At 43.6% G+C, this 12,501-nt stretch overlaps 1 protein-coding gene across 3 annotated transcripts in view; it reads right to left on the minus strand.

The window, feature by feature from the left end:
* Positions 1–617: 617 nt before the first annotated feature.
* Positions 618–12,501, minus strand: part of MCC (MCC regulator of WNT signaling pathway) — a 463,984-nt gene continuing 452,100 nt past the window's right edge. For all 3 annotated transcript variants that reach the window (XM_060009025.1, XM_069540594.1, XM_060009026.1), the window contains 2 exons: positions 7,262–7,384; positions 618–5,783 (listed from right to left, as the gene is read on the minus strand). In XM_060009025.1, the coding sequence (XP_059865008.1) occupies positions 5,603–5,783; positions 7,262–7,384 (304 nt within the window). In that variant the 3' untranslated portion in view covers positions 618–5,602. The remainder of the gene's footprint in view (positions 5,784–7,261; positions 7,385–12,501) is intronic.

Raw genomic sequence — 12,501 nt, forward strand, 5'->3', positions numbered from 1 at the left:
TGCTCTTACTGTCAAAGGTACTTTGCTTTGATAATGAGAACTGACAACACTGTAGTAATATTCTAACATCAGACACCTTGCAGAGCTGCTCACCATCCTTCTTTAGAGGCATGGGTGACTTTCCAGCTCATTGTTATATTCCCTCTTTCAGTAACTTTTTGTTATATTCCCTCTTTCAGTAACTTTTAAAGAGGAAAAAAGATGCAGATCCTTCAATAGATAACTAACTCTGCGTTCATACCAAATCTGAAAAGGCAGCCCAGTAGACATTGGCAATAAATGAGGTTTCTTTTGGCTGTTTGTTGGCCGTTTTGACCTAATACAGTCTGTCTTGTAGTTTCCCGCTTTGATGAGGGCTCGTGATGTAACTATGAAACCTGCGATGTTTGACATTAAATGTTAGACACACAGTGTTACAGGACAGCCGTATCCTTCAGTGAATACAGTTAAAGCACATTATCGAATTAGAAATATTTATTCAGAATATAAGATTGTTTGTAAAATATTATAAATGTCTCTGTATAAATAAATGGAGTTTTTTTTTTAAACAATTCTATATCAAATAACACAAAGCTATTTTACAGCAGCTAAAACTAAAGGCATCTGGAAACATTTAAAGCATACAAGTGAAGAAAAAATTACAAGGTATAGTACAGTGTTAAAGGGCAACCTTAAAATGAGACTTTAATACAGTAGAACAATACTGACAAATGCAAACTTAGTCACATGTGCTTTAATAACTGACAGTACATTCAAGCAGCTTAAAAGTAGCACATTTTCAAATAATAGGAAACTAAAATCTCATGCAAAGTAAGTCTTGACAATGTCTAAAAACTGATTAGACATAGAAAAGTGAACATGTTTCATCATCTTTGCATTGGGTTCAAAGAGAAGCAGATTATTAGGGGCTCCCGAATGGCTGTCCTGACATGAGCACTATAAGTGAATACTATGAGTTCTACAAACAGAACATTTTCCACGTGGATCTGATTTGCAAAAAAGTGCAAAAGTGAACAGTAGAGCTGGGATAACTAAGCAGGTCATCAGTATGAGGGAATTTTGTCTCTAGCTTGCTTTGTACTGCTGAGCTGGTATTTCAGATGATTAGTGGATAAATGATTTTGTAGCAACCTTGACGATCCAGTAGCAGTTGCTATTACTGGCCAGAAGGATTTCTTGTCTTGGTCCTATGCAAAATCTCACTCAGATGCAATGTGACAACTTATCCAATGTAACCCTTCACCGAAAATAGTTGTCGGTATGCGAAACTAATTCTACACAAGAATTAGCAAAAAATGAGAATACGTGAACAGCTGCTATTCAACTTGTATTCTTTTCCACTTCCTTAATGTTTTAACAGCCACTGAGTGCTCAGTGATGCTGTGGTGGCTACAGCCAGCATTATATTAATTGATAATTCTGGCGCCAATTCTGAAAAATTAGTGTTTGGCAGCCTAAGGCATCCCCATTCATCTCCTAGTGAATAAGTATAGTTAGTTAGAAAGTTAACTTCAAGTGTGTGAAATAGGAACTTCAGAAGGTGACAGGTTCAGCCCGGCCTATGTGAACACAGGATTTCAGTTAACTATTATAGGATTTTGATAGACTTCAATAAGAATTGTGTGCAGCAAAGGCATAATTTGTGTTTTGTAACAAGTGATGCCTCTGCAAAGTAGTGCCCAGCAAGCCTCCGTGAAAGGTGGTAACAGTATCATTTCCTGTCAACCAGGCCATTCCATTGGAGAAATAAAAAAATGATTTTTTACATGATTTTTTCAGAATTTTTTACAGTGTTGTTTTACCAAGCTGTCACGTGGTGCAGAAAAACAAAAACGTTACTTATAAATCCTTGGCAACCCTATAGGATGCACCCTAATTAAAATTCAATTCAGAAATTTCAATCATCATAATTTTCTCCCCCTTTGGGCTCTAAAAACTGTCTAATTAAAAGCTGTTTGCTGCATCTACAAATAGGTGCAGCTGTAAACTTAGGAAACATGACCTTTTTTCACTTTATAGAGAGTTTAGTTTCATGGATGAGCCATAATCCCAGCTATGCATTTGCAAATAGTTTATGGAAAAAGCTTAGGGCTTTCAGAAGTCATTAATAATAAAAGTTTGGGTGCCTTCTGTAGTCTTTCTCATTACTTCACTTAAAACACAAGCATGATACCCCAAACTCTTGAGAGCTTTAAGATATTTGATAGAATTAAAAAATAATTGCAGGATAATTTCTGTGGGCCATAGGAGACAATTCATGCCATCTACATAGGCAATCCAGCCCAGATCGGGTAATTATGAGGCATTTTTTTCACTTGAAATAATGTAATCTATATGCAGCTGGGAACTAGGAGACTTTCCTGTGATTTCAGGTTTTCCTTAGAATAGTAAAATCTTTACTATCCTCATCCTAAAAAGAAAGCCTCATCAGCTCTAACTTGGACTGCCTCCCTGGAGAAGGGGAACGTCCCTGTAAAGTCTTGCTGTAGGCTCAGAGGAAGACTTAGTAAGGTATGCATTATCTCACAGGAGGATTAAGCAATTATGTTTAACTGCCACTTAATTTTTTATTATTCTACCATTCCAGTTTCAGGCAGCATGGATATTAACTTCAGAAACCTGACATGCTAGCAGATGAGAGTGAATATGCAACAGTTAATTATCTGCACTGGCAATGATAAAACATCTAGTGTACCTCTGAGGTAGGGAGGACATGATAAATCCCAACTGTCTGATCACATAAGATACATAAGCATCAGTAGCTTTTGGTGTAAATCTCAAAAGGGAATCTTACCGCCTACAATTCCATGGCAGTTTTGGTAGCTGGTGCGCATGGGGTTCGGCAGAACATCGGATCCGGTTGGTAGGTGCACGTGTTGATGGCACTCCAGCAACAGACAGAAGTCTCTTTTACTTGAGATTTTTGCCTCAGTGTAGTAGTGGGAAATTATACTCCAAGGGAACTTTCAAATGGGTCCTTTCTTCTCATGCCTATTTCTCTAAGAGCCAGAGACAACTCTGAACAGCGAAGGTGACTGCCTAAAAGGGTTAACCACTGAGGATTAAAACAAACATATGAAAGTCGGAACATTTTTAACCTTGTACAAGTTATAATTAGGATCACTGTTTACCTCTGATGGAGATGTTAATGTAAACCAGCTCCTATTTAGAAAGAAAAATTCAGGTTATAAAAAAAGAAAATGATCCAGGCACCTGTAATCATTTATTTAATCAATGCGGTTTTAGTAAGCCCTGCAATTAACATAATAACCAAGTGCCCGTAGGTTCACCTTCAACAAGGACTGTGTCTTAGGGGAGTATGTGAAAAATATAAGGAAAGGCAATCAACTATTTAATAGCTTTTATTCTACACATTTATAAAAGTAACAGTTTTGCCAGGGAAATAGTTTTCACCCAACCACCATATATCTGAAAGTATTACGCTGAAGTATAAACTCAAAATGAGGCCAAGTAGGCTCAGTAATACTGGGGCTCATAATGTAGGAGCTGAGACTTCCCAGGTCTGGAGGAGTTCCATGACCCTAGAAGAGCAGGTTGTGTTTTCACTTGGAGCAACAAGAATGGTAGACAGAGGTCCTGCATCAGCTACACTTTTTAGTGTTTGTGAAAATGAAGACCATCCCTCTGTTTTGATACCTGTTCAATCACACAGGAGAAAGCCATGAATGGTTCCCCGCTTTGCACAGTCCGGTTTGCTTAGGGAGGACGTTTTCCCTGGGCATGTTGGAAAAACGGGGAAAACCACGATTTCATCTGTTACACCTTTTTTTGCACACACTTTTCAGCCAAATCGTTTTCCTTGTAACAAAATGAAACTATCCGAAGAGTAAAAATTGACTTAATGTCACAAGAACCAAGTTTACCTGATTCTACAGAAACAAATTTACCTGAATTTTATAGAAACACAAGCCAGTGGGTACTTCACAGCATCCAAAAGCTGGGTCTTTCACACTGGTACCAGTTGATTTTTTTTTTTTTTTTTTTGAATATGGGGCAGCCTCACTGCTGGCCTGAGAAAGAAGGGTAGTTGCTTTGGGATAGAACTGCTCTGCCTTCCAAGATGGTGGCTAGAGTGTCCTGCCCCATTGTGCAGAAGGCTGAGGAACTTGTGTCATGCCCTCTGAAAGCAGCTCATGGACACGGGGAAGTGAATGCAGTGACCTGGTCATAAGCAAAACATAGTGAACTGTGGCATTGGGCATATTTCTCATAGGTGACTTCAGGTGGGTCTTCAGGTGCTACAGAATAAATGGCAAGTGGTCCTTTAAGATGTATCAGGCAGCATACGGCAGCGACAGAAGAACTGAAAAAAGTGAAAGGTGCAACAGGGAAGGTTATAGTAGAAAAGGGATGAAGAATTGATTTTAAAATGGAAGCCCTTCCTGAAAGAATTCAGGTACTTTGTTCCTGCCCAGTCCTGTCAGCATTTTGCTTGAAATTTCCCGTTGAAACACCATATGCTACCCATCACCGTGTCTCTGGGGGATAAAAAGAGGCCTCAACAGCCCTTCCCTCACCCCCTGCCCTTTGTAAGAGGAGTGTAGCCTGCAAAACATTATCTACTCAGCATCCTGCCTCTTGCCCTTAGAGCAATAGAGGCAGGTCCAGACCTAACTACATGTTCATGTGGATGAGCTTTGATTCGTGTAGAACAGCAATTATGTAGTGCCCTGGGGTGGTGGAAAGTACTAATGCGTCTCTGCTCCTGACAAAAGTTTAGTTCCCTTACTCGTATCAGCGGGATTTCTCTCAGCTCCAAGCCTTGGCTGTTAATAAGGCTCCACCAGGACGGGAAACCTCAGTCTAAAGAGAGCTGCCTGCCCAGGCCTGCTTTCACAGTGAGAGGTGAAGGAAGTTCTCATTCTCCCACACAGAGTTGTTCACACCCAACTGCTCTACCTGTAGCTTCAACATATCTGGGACTGTAAGGAACACCTGTGTGCCATTCGCTTGTACTTGACATCCCAGAACACCTCTGAGTGACAGCCTGTGTCTTAAATGTTGATACCTGGGACTTGAAAACCAAAGCCTGGTTGCAATAAACAAAGCAGCAGTTCTTCTAGATGCTGAGCACGGTCTCCGCACCATCCCCCTGCCCCCCCTCCCCCCGGGGCAGTTTTCCCCTGAAGGAGAAGGAAAGAGGAGAAATTAGGGATGTCAGAGATAAGGCTGCTGTCTACCAAAAAGAGAAAAAAAGAATGGAAAATCTTGAAGAGGTGATGCCTGGATTATACCACCAATGCACAAGTTCCAGAACAGAAAGGTGGGAGAGTGATAGAGCCAGTGCTGAAAGCAGAAGCAAGACCTGCGGAGCCGGCACACACACGGCAGGGGTTCCCACGCCGTCCACAGCCCAGGAGGGGAGGGGCAGGATCCTCTGGATACAGTCTACACCACGTCCCAGGGCCACTCGCCCCAGGGCTGAGTCCAGGGCACTCCATTGTCCAAGTGCTGACCTACCTGCCAACCTTCCCTTTTCTCCTTCTCCCAACAGGTTACTCTGTCCTCTGGGGCCCCTCTCTCCTCAGCGACCTGCTAGACTTTAGCCTCCACGGACAGAACCGTGGAGCCTGAGTGCCGATTAAAGCGAAGTTTCATTGGTGTGAGGCCTTGAGTTCTCCTCCTCCAGCAGAGCTATTCTTTGCTTTAGCATCCTCACTTGGGTCTCATGTCTCTCCACCATGGCCATCATCTGAGACTCCAGCTTCTTCAGTTTGTTTTGATGCTTCTTCTTTGCTTTCTCATAGGCAGCCACCAGGTTGCTATGTGGGAACAGAAGGAAATGAGAATGAAGATTTATCCTAAGTAGCACTGAGATGCACACTGTCCTGCCCACTGGGTAACCTGGTCCAGTAAGTACCACTCCAGACAGAGGACACTCAGCCTCTTCAGTAAGAATTTGAAATCAAGTGGTATTTCAACGCTCACGGCCACTCGTGTATTGACTTAACCATGATTCATTCAGCCTGACTGCTAGAGGCTTGTCACTAACGTATCGGGAGGGATTTAAACCAACAATCCAAACTGGCCACATCCAAAACAGATAAGCAGAAAAGGTAGCTGAATTCCAGAAATCTGTCATGGAAATACCAATAGTGGATCTACTTGCTGTTCCATGGCTGCTTGCAGCATGGTCAAGTGGCAATTGCAGGAGGGAGTTCCTCACACACTGCAGTCTAAGTCACCTCACCTAGGATGAGGACAGAGAGGCACCAGCCGTTTCCCTTTATGCTTTGGGCTGACGGGATTCAGAGCACACAGGCCATAAGCTACTAATGCTGCCAGCCAAACACAGGCCTCTGGGGGAAGAGGGCAGGGGCTGAGCCCAGAGCTAGGCAAGTCCCCATACTCTCTCTGGTCCAAAACAGCACCCCAGATCCCTTCCATATACTGTTAGGTTCTCAAAGTGTAGTCTGAGAACCGACCCCCAGTATTCCCAAAGCCCTCTCGAGGGAAATCTGTGAGGTCCTTTATTTTCTAACTACAGATGTACACGAAGCTGGGTTTCCTCAGTATGTTTCAAAACCACATATTGCCTGGAGAAGCGGATGTGAGAATCTAGCTGTCCTGAATTAAACCAAATATTAAAGATATTTGTAAAATTGTAGAAGCAGTGCCACTCTTTTAATTATTTTTTGGAAAATAGTAATTTTTTAAATAAATGCCATTTGTATTCTATGTAGTGAGTTGTGGGGTTTTTTGTACATGAATAAAAACTTAAAATTTGTTTTAGTTTCTCAAATGAAATTTATCAAGACAGATAATTTTTAAGAACAAAACTCTTTGAGGTCCTTACTTTTTTACAGGGGTCACGAGCCCACAACGTTTGCGGCTGCTGTCTTAGAGCAATGCTCCCTAAAGTGTTCCACCCGATTTTTGAATGCTGCTCAAAAAAAAAGTTGTGTAGCCAGTTTTGCTTTGAAAACATTGGCTTAAACATAGGCTGATTTTTTTTTTTTTTAAACTGAATGACTTCTCAGAACCTTTCCTATATGAAGTGTTAGGAAGGGACCACAGTCTGCTGCATCTCCCAGACACATCTGACCCAAGGACTTGTCCTTACGGAGCGTTTCTTAGGTTTCTGTGGAACACTGGGAAGTCATACCCTAGGGAAGGTCAGGCTCTAAGGGAGACAGCTGAGGATTCACTGTTCTCTACAGCTGATTTCCAGCAATTATGGAAACGTTCTCCCTGGTGTATGAGTCCAAGCACTGCTGTGGATTACAAACGGAGACTTTACCTGTTGGCTCGCTTCAGGTCATTAACGAACTCCGCCGATTGCTGGTGTCGGATTTCGCTGCTCTTGGTGAGTCTTTCCAAGGCACTCACCAGCTCCTGAACTCTGGCCTTTAACTTCTTTTCTCTGTATCAAGGAGAGATGCAGCATGTTGTGAGTAACGTGAGAGAACGGAGATGGCTGCTGCCCTGGCAGAGAGGAGGAAGGCTTAGCCTGCCAAGTCCAAAGGCAGGAGTACAGACCAAAGGGGAGACACCAGAGAGCACAAGAGCGCCCCTCTGCAGAGGCCGAACACCTCACCACCGCAGTCTCGAAGGCCTGCTGGAGTCTGCTTTTAATGATAAGGGCCCTTTAGAGATCTAAGTGCGTGTTGCAAAGGAATAGGACAGGAAGTTGTTTCTCGTATTCCGGACGGAGAAGTTCCTTCCTGCTGTGGGCAGACCAGATACTCAGCAAGCAGAGTGCAGTCTGACCACAAACCCCTGTCCTGGTCTCTGTGCTCTTTTCCAAGTGTGCTAAGCATCTCCTGAACCATGCGGGGATTCAAGAGTATAAACCTGGCCTGGGTGCCTACCTGGGATGAGTCCCTTCTCAATGAAATCAACACAGTCCTACCGGGCAAAATAAAAAAAGGTGTGGTCGTGGTAGAGGGAGAATTGGTATTCTCATTTTGAAAGTCCTTGATCACATTTCAAGTACGGAAGTTATATTCGCGCTCATTCGACTCCCCCAGTCCCTGGCTTCAAGTTCCATTGGGTCTTTACTACTGCAGAGACCCAACACAAGTGACTTAGGAGGTTTTTGGTGTCCAAGTCAGCTTACTGCCTCCCTCTAATTCCCCTGAGAGCACAGACCTGGGCAGGGAGGCGCTACCGACCGCCCTCCTCCCTCCTGAGGCCCCCATCACAGGCACGGTGCCACTCTGTTCTGTCACACGTGGCACGCTCGGCACAGTCGGTCGTAATCTGCTCAGCAGACGCCCCCACCGGCATGCAGGCTCTAGGGCGGCAAGGACCTTATTTGGTTTCTTCCCTGATGTATCCTGAGTACCGAGCGCCGTGCAAGGGGATAGTTTCACAGTGACAACAGTTGTTAAAACAGGTCACTGAAGGTATGGGATACCTTGGAGCGTACCGAGTAACCAGGATTTATGGAAGAAACTCCTCTAAAAACAACTCATGAGTGTATGAGGAATGTAAATTAGCATGATGGTTCTGGAAGGCATTTGCCAGCATCTAGCAAAATACAAAATGAACCCATCCCTTGACTAAGAAACTTTATAGGAATTTTCCTTACAGAAACAGTATGAGTGTAGGTTCCTATACATGAGATGACAGTTGGATTCACTTCAGCTCTGGTTATAAGCTTAAGAATGGGAAACAACCAGGGGGCTGGTTAAGTCACTCAGGGTCTCCTAGTGGTTCTCTTGAAATGCTCTTCCCTGTTAATAAAGCATGCAGACTGACGTGCACTGGCACGGAAGAGCAGCTGATACACTGTCAAGCGAAAAGGGTGAGTTCCATTGGATGTCATGTTTGCAGAAACAACCAAAAATGTGTGAATAGCTGATATACTGTAGTGACTGACTAGAAGGCTAAACACTCAACAGTGCTGAACTCCAGGAAGGGGGATGACGGATGCTTTCACTTCCTACCTGAGTCATTTCGAGTTGCTTTAAGTGTTTATAATTTTGGATGCTTTTGTAAAGTGTGTGCGGAGTCTCAGTTGTGCTTCCTGTAGGATGGGCCTGGGGGGTGACCTTGAAGGGGAGGACTCACAGGTGCTCAGTGGTTCAGCCCTGGTTCTCCCCTCCTGGCTTTTCAAGTATCTAATCTTTAACATTTCTGCCTCCAGCTACTGTAAGTGCAGTTCCAGCTTCCCAAATTCATTAATGAAGAAAGGAATTGCAACACAAAACTCCAGGCCTGCTTCTGTGAGTGAGGATAAGTGTGCGCAGCGCCCAGTGACTTCGTCCCACCAGCCCTAAGGGAGCTGGAGGCCCCCCCTCCCCCGCAGAGCCTTCCGGCTAGTGCCTCCTGGTTGCTGAGGTTTCTCCTGGGCCCTAGTGGCCACCAGGAAATCTCAGATCTGGCTGCATTTCCCACTGGAATCCCAGAGTGGCACCATTTCCCACCGTAAGTGAGAATGGGTCTCAGAGGGCGGTTCCTCCCTCCTTCCCCAGCCCATCCCCTCAGCCTTGCAGGCAGCCCTCCATCAGCTGAGGAAAAGTTAGGAGAGCATGAAAGATTTCTCCCCTCTTCCCTCTGGCTACAAAGAATAGGGAAGGGTTATTTGTTTTACGTTTTGTTACTATTTCAAATTCTTTTATCTTTATTCTGAAGTCGATTAATAGTGCAAAAGGAAAGAAGAAAATTACGAAGAGAATTTAAAATCTAACCATGAATTCAAATTCACAACATAAAACTGCCTGGAGTGATACGGCTTCTTCCCCACCCCCTAATTACATCCGCATCCCTGCCCCAACCCCAAAGGGCGAGTGTGGAAATCCCAGCTCCCGCAAAACGAAGGGCCCAGGCCCCTGGGGACTGGAGGGAACCTTCCAGAACTGGCAGGCTCCAATGGAAGATGGAACCCAGGAAGGCAAGAGAGGCCCTCAGAGACCCTGCCCAACCCTGGCTGGGGGTGAAGGGAGATGGGGACAGGGCTGGGAGTGGGGAGCCATCTCTGGGAGCTGAGAACTGTCCCCAGAACCCCTTAGGCCTCCGGAAGGGAGGGAGATGGGAGTGAACTGCTGTCCAAACACCAGGGTAGAAAACCATGATGCTGATTTATTTAAAGCTATAAAGACAGGCTAAACCTCAAACTTAAACCTAAAACGTGAGTTACTTTATACCTGTTTTTGTTTGAGCCAGGCAGACGCCTGCAGTACGAGTCATGCCTCTGGCGTCGCTTGTCTGGACAAACGCTAAACCCCTGTGCGGTAGCAACTCTAGGGCCGCTTCCCACACGCAGCCTAGAGGCGTCAGGAGGCCATTTGGGCACTTGAAACTCAGCCAGTCTGATCTGAGATGTGCTGTAAGTGTACAATACACACTGGAATTTGAAGACTTAATATGAAAAAAAGAAGGTAAAATAACTGAAAAAACATTGATTATATGTTGAAATGATAATATTTTAGATACACTGGGCTAAATATGTTAATTTCCCTGTTCGTTACAGTTTTTAAGGTAGCTACTAGAAAATGTAGTTACACACATCATGGCTTGCCTTTGTGGCTCATGTGATGTTACTCGCGGACAGTGCTGCTCTAGAGCATGTGTTTATAGTAACAGTACCAGGGGTATCCCTGGATTCTGATTCAGTAGGTTTGGGTTGAGACCCAGGAAGTGCAGTTTCAAGAAGTGCTCCAGGGCTTCCCTGGTGGTGCAGTGGTTAAGAATCTGCCTGCTAATTCAGGGGACACGGGTTCGAGCCCTGGTCCGGGAAGATCCCACATGCCGCAGAGCAACTAAGCCCGTGAGACACAACCACTGAGCCCGCATGCTGCAACTACTGAAGCCCATGTGCCTAGAGCCCATGCTATGCAACAAGAGAAGCCACCGCAATGAGAAGCCCGCACACCGCAACAAAGACCCAACACAGCCATAAATAAATAAATTTAAAAAGAAGTGCTCCAGGTGACCAAAACAGCACGGTATTGGCATAAAAAGAGACACATGATCAATACAACAGAATAGGGAGCCCAATTAATTTATGATAAAGGAGCCAAGTGTGTGTGTGTGTGTGTGTGTGTGTATGTGTGTATAATGGGGAAAGAACAGTCTCTTCAATATATGGTCTCGGGAGAACTGGACAGCTACGTGCAAGGGAATGAAACCGGATCACTGTCTTACACCATACACAAAAATTAACTCAAAATGGATTAAAGACCTGGTAAGGCCTGAAGCCATCAAACTCCTTCCTAGAGAAAACACAGGCAGTAAGCTCCTTGACATCAATCTTGGTGATGATTTTTTGAATCTGAGACCAAAAGCAAATATAAATAAATGGGACTACATCGAACTAAAATTCTGCACATCAAAGGAAACCACAAAATGAAAGGGCAACCTACTGAATGGGAGAAAATGTTTACAAATCATGTATCTAATAAATAAAGAATCCATACAACCCAATAGGAAAAAAACAACCTGATTAAAAAATGAGCAGAAGCCAGGGTTTGAATGAAAGAGAAAATTAAAAAAAGAAAAATGAGCAGAAGAGAGAAGATCTAAATAGACATTTTTCCAAAGAAGACAAACAGATGGCTAACAGGCATATGAAAAGATGCTCGACATCACTAATCATCAGGGGAATGCAAATCAAAACGACAATGAGATATTGCCTCATACCTGTCAGAATGGTTATTATAAAAAAGACAAGAAATAACAAATGTTCGTGAGGATGCAGAGAAAAGGGAACCCTGTGTACTGTTGGTGGGAATGTAAACTGGTGTAGCCACTATGCAAAACAGAATGGGAGTTCCCCAAAAAATTAAAAATAAAACCAACATATCCAGCAATTCCACTTCTGGGTATTTATCCAAAGAAAATGAAATCCCCACCCTGAAAAGATATCTGCACCCCCATGTTCACTGCAGCACTATTTACAATAGCCAAGATATGAAAACAACCTAAGCGCCCATCGGTGGATAAATGGATAAAGATGTGGGATACATACACAATGGAATATTATTCGGCCATAAAAAAGAGTGAAATTTTGCCGTTTGCAACAACATGGATGGACCTTGAGGGCATTATGCTAAGTGAAATAAGACAAAGACAAATACTGTATGATCTCACTTGTATGTGGCATCTAAAAAAACAAAAAGCAAGCTCATAGATACACAGAACAGACTGATGGCTGCCAGAGGTGGGGCTGGGGGCGGGCAAAATGGGTGAAGGGGGTTAAAAGGTACAACCTTCCAGTTATAACATAAGTAAGTCCCGAGGATGTAATGTACAGCATGGTGACTAAACGTTACTGGACTGTGTATTTGAAAGGTGCTGAGAGAGGAGATCTTAAAAGTTATTACAAGTAAGAAATTTTTTTGGTAACTATGGTGACAAATGTTAACTAGACTTATTATGGTGATCATTTTGCAATATATACAAATATTGAATCATCACGTTGTACACCAGAAACTAATATAATGTTATATGTCTGTTATGCCTCAATAAAAAAGAATGCCTCCGGTGATATTATTGTGCAAATTTGGGAAACTCTGGTAAGGCAGCAGTGCTATT

The sequence above is a fragment of the Delphinus delphis genome, chromosome 3, assembly GCF_949987515.2.
Source record: "Delphinus delphis chromosome 3, mDelDel1.2, whole genome shotgun sequence".
Taxonomy (NCBI): domain Eukaryota; kingdom Metazoa; phylum Chordata; class Mammalia; order Artiodactyla; family Delphinidae; genus Delphinus; species Delphinus delphis.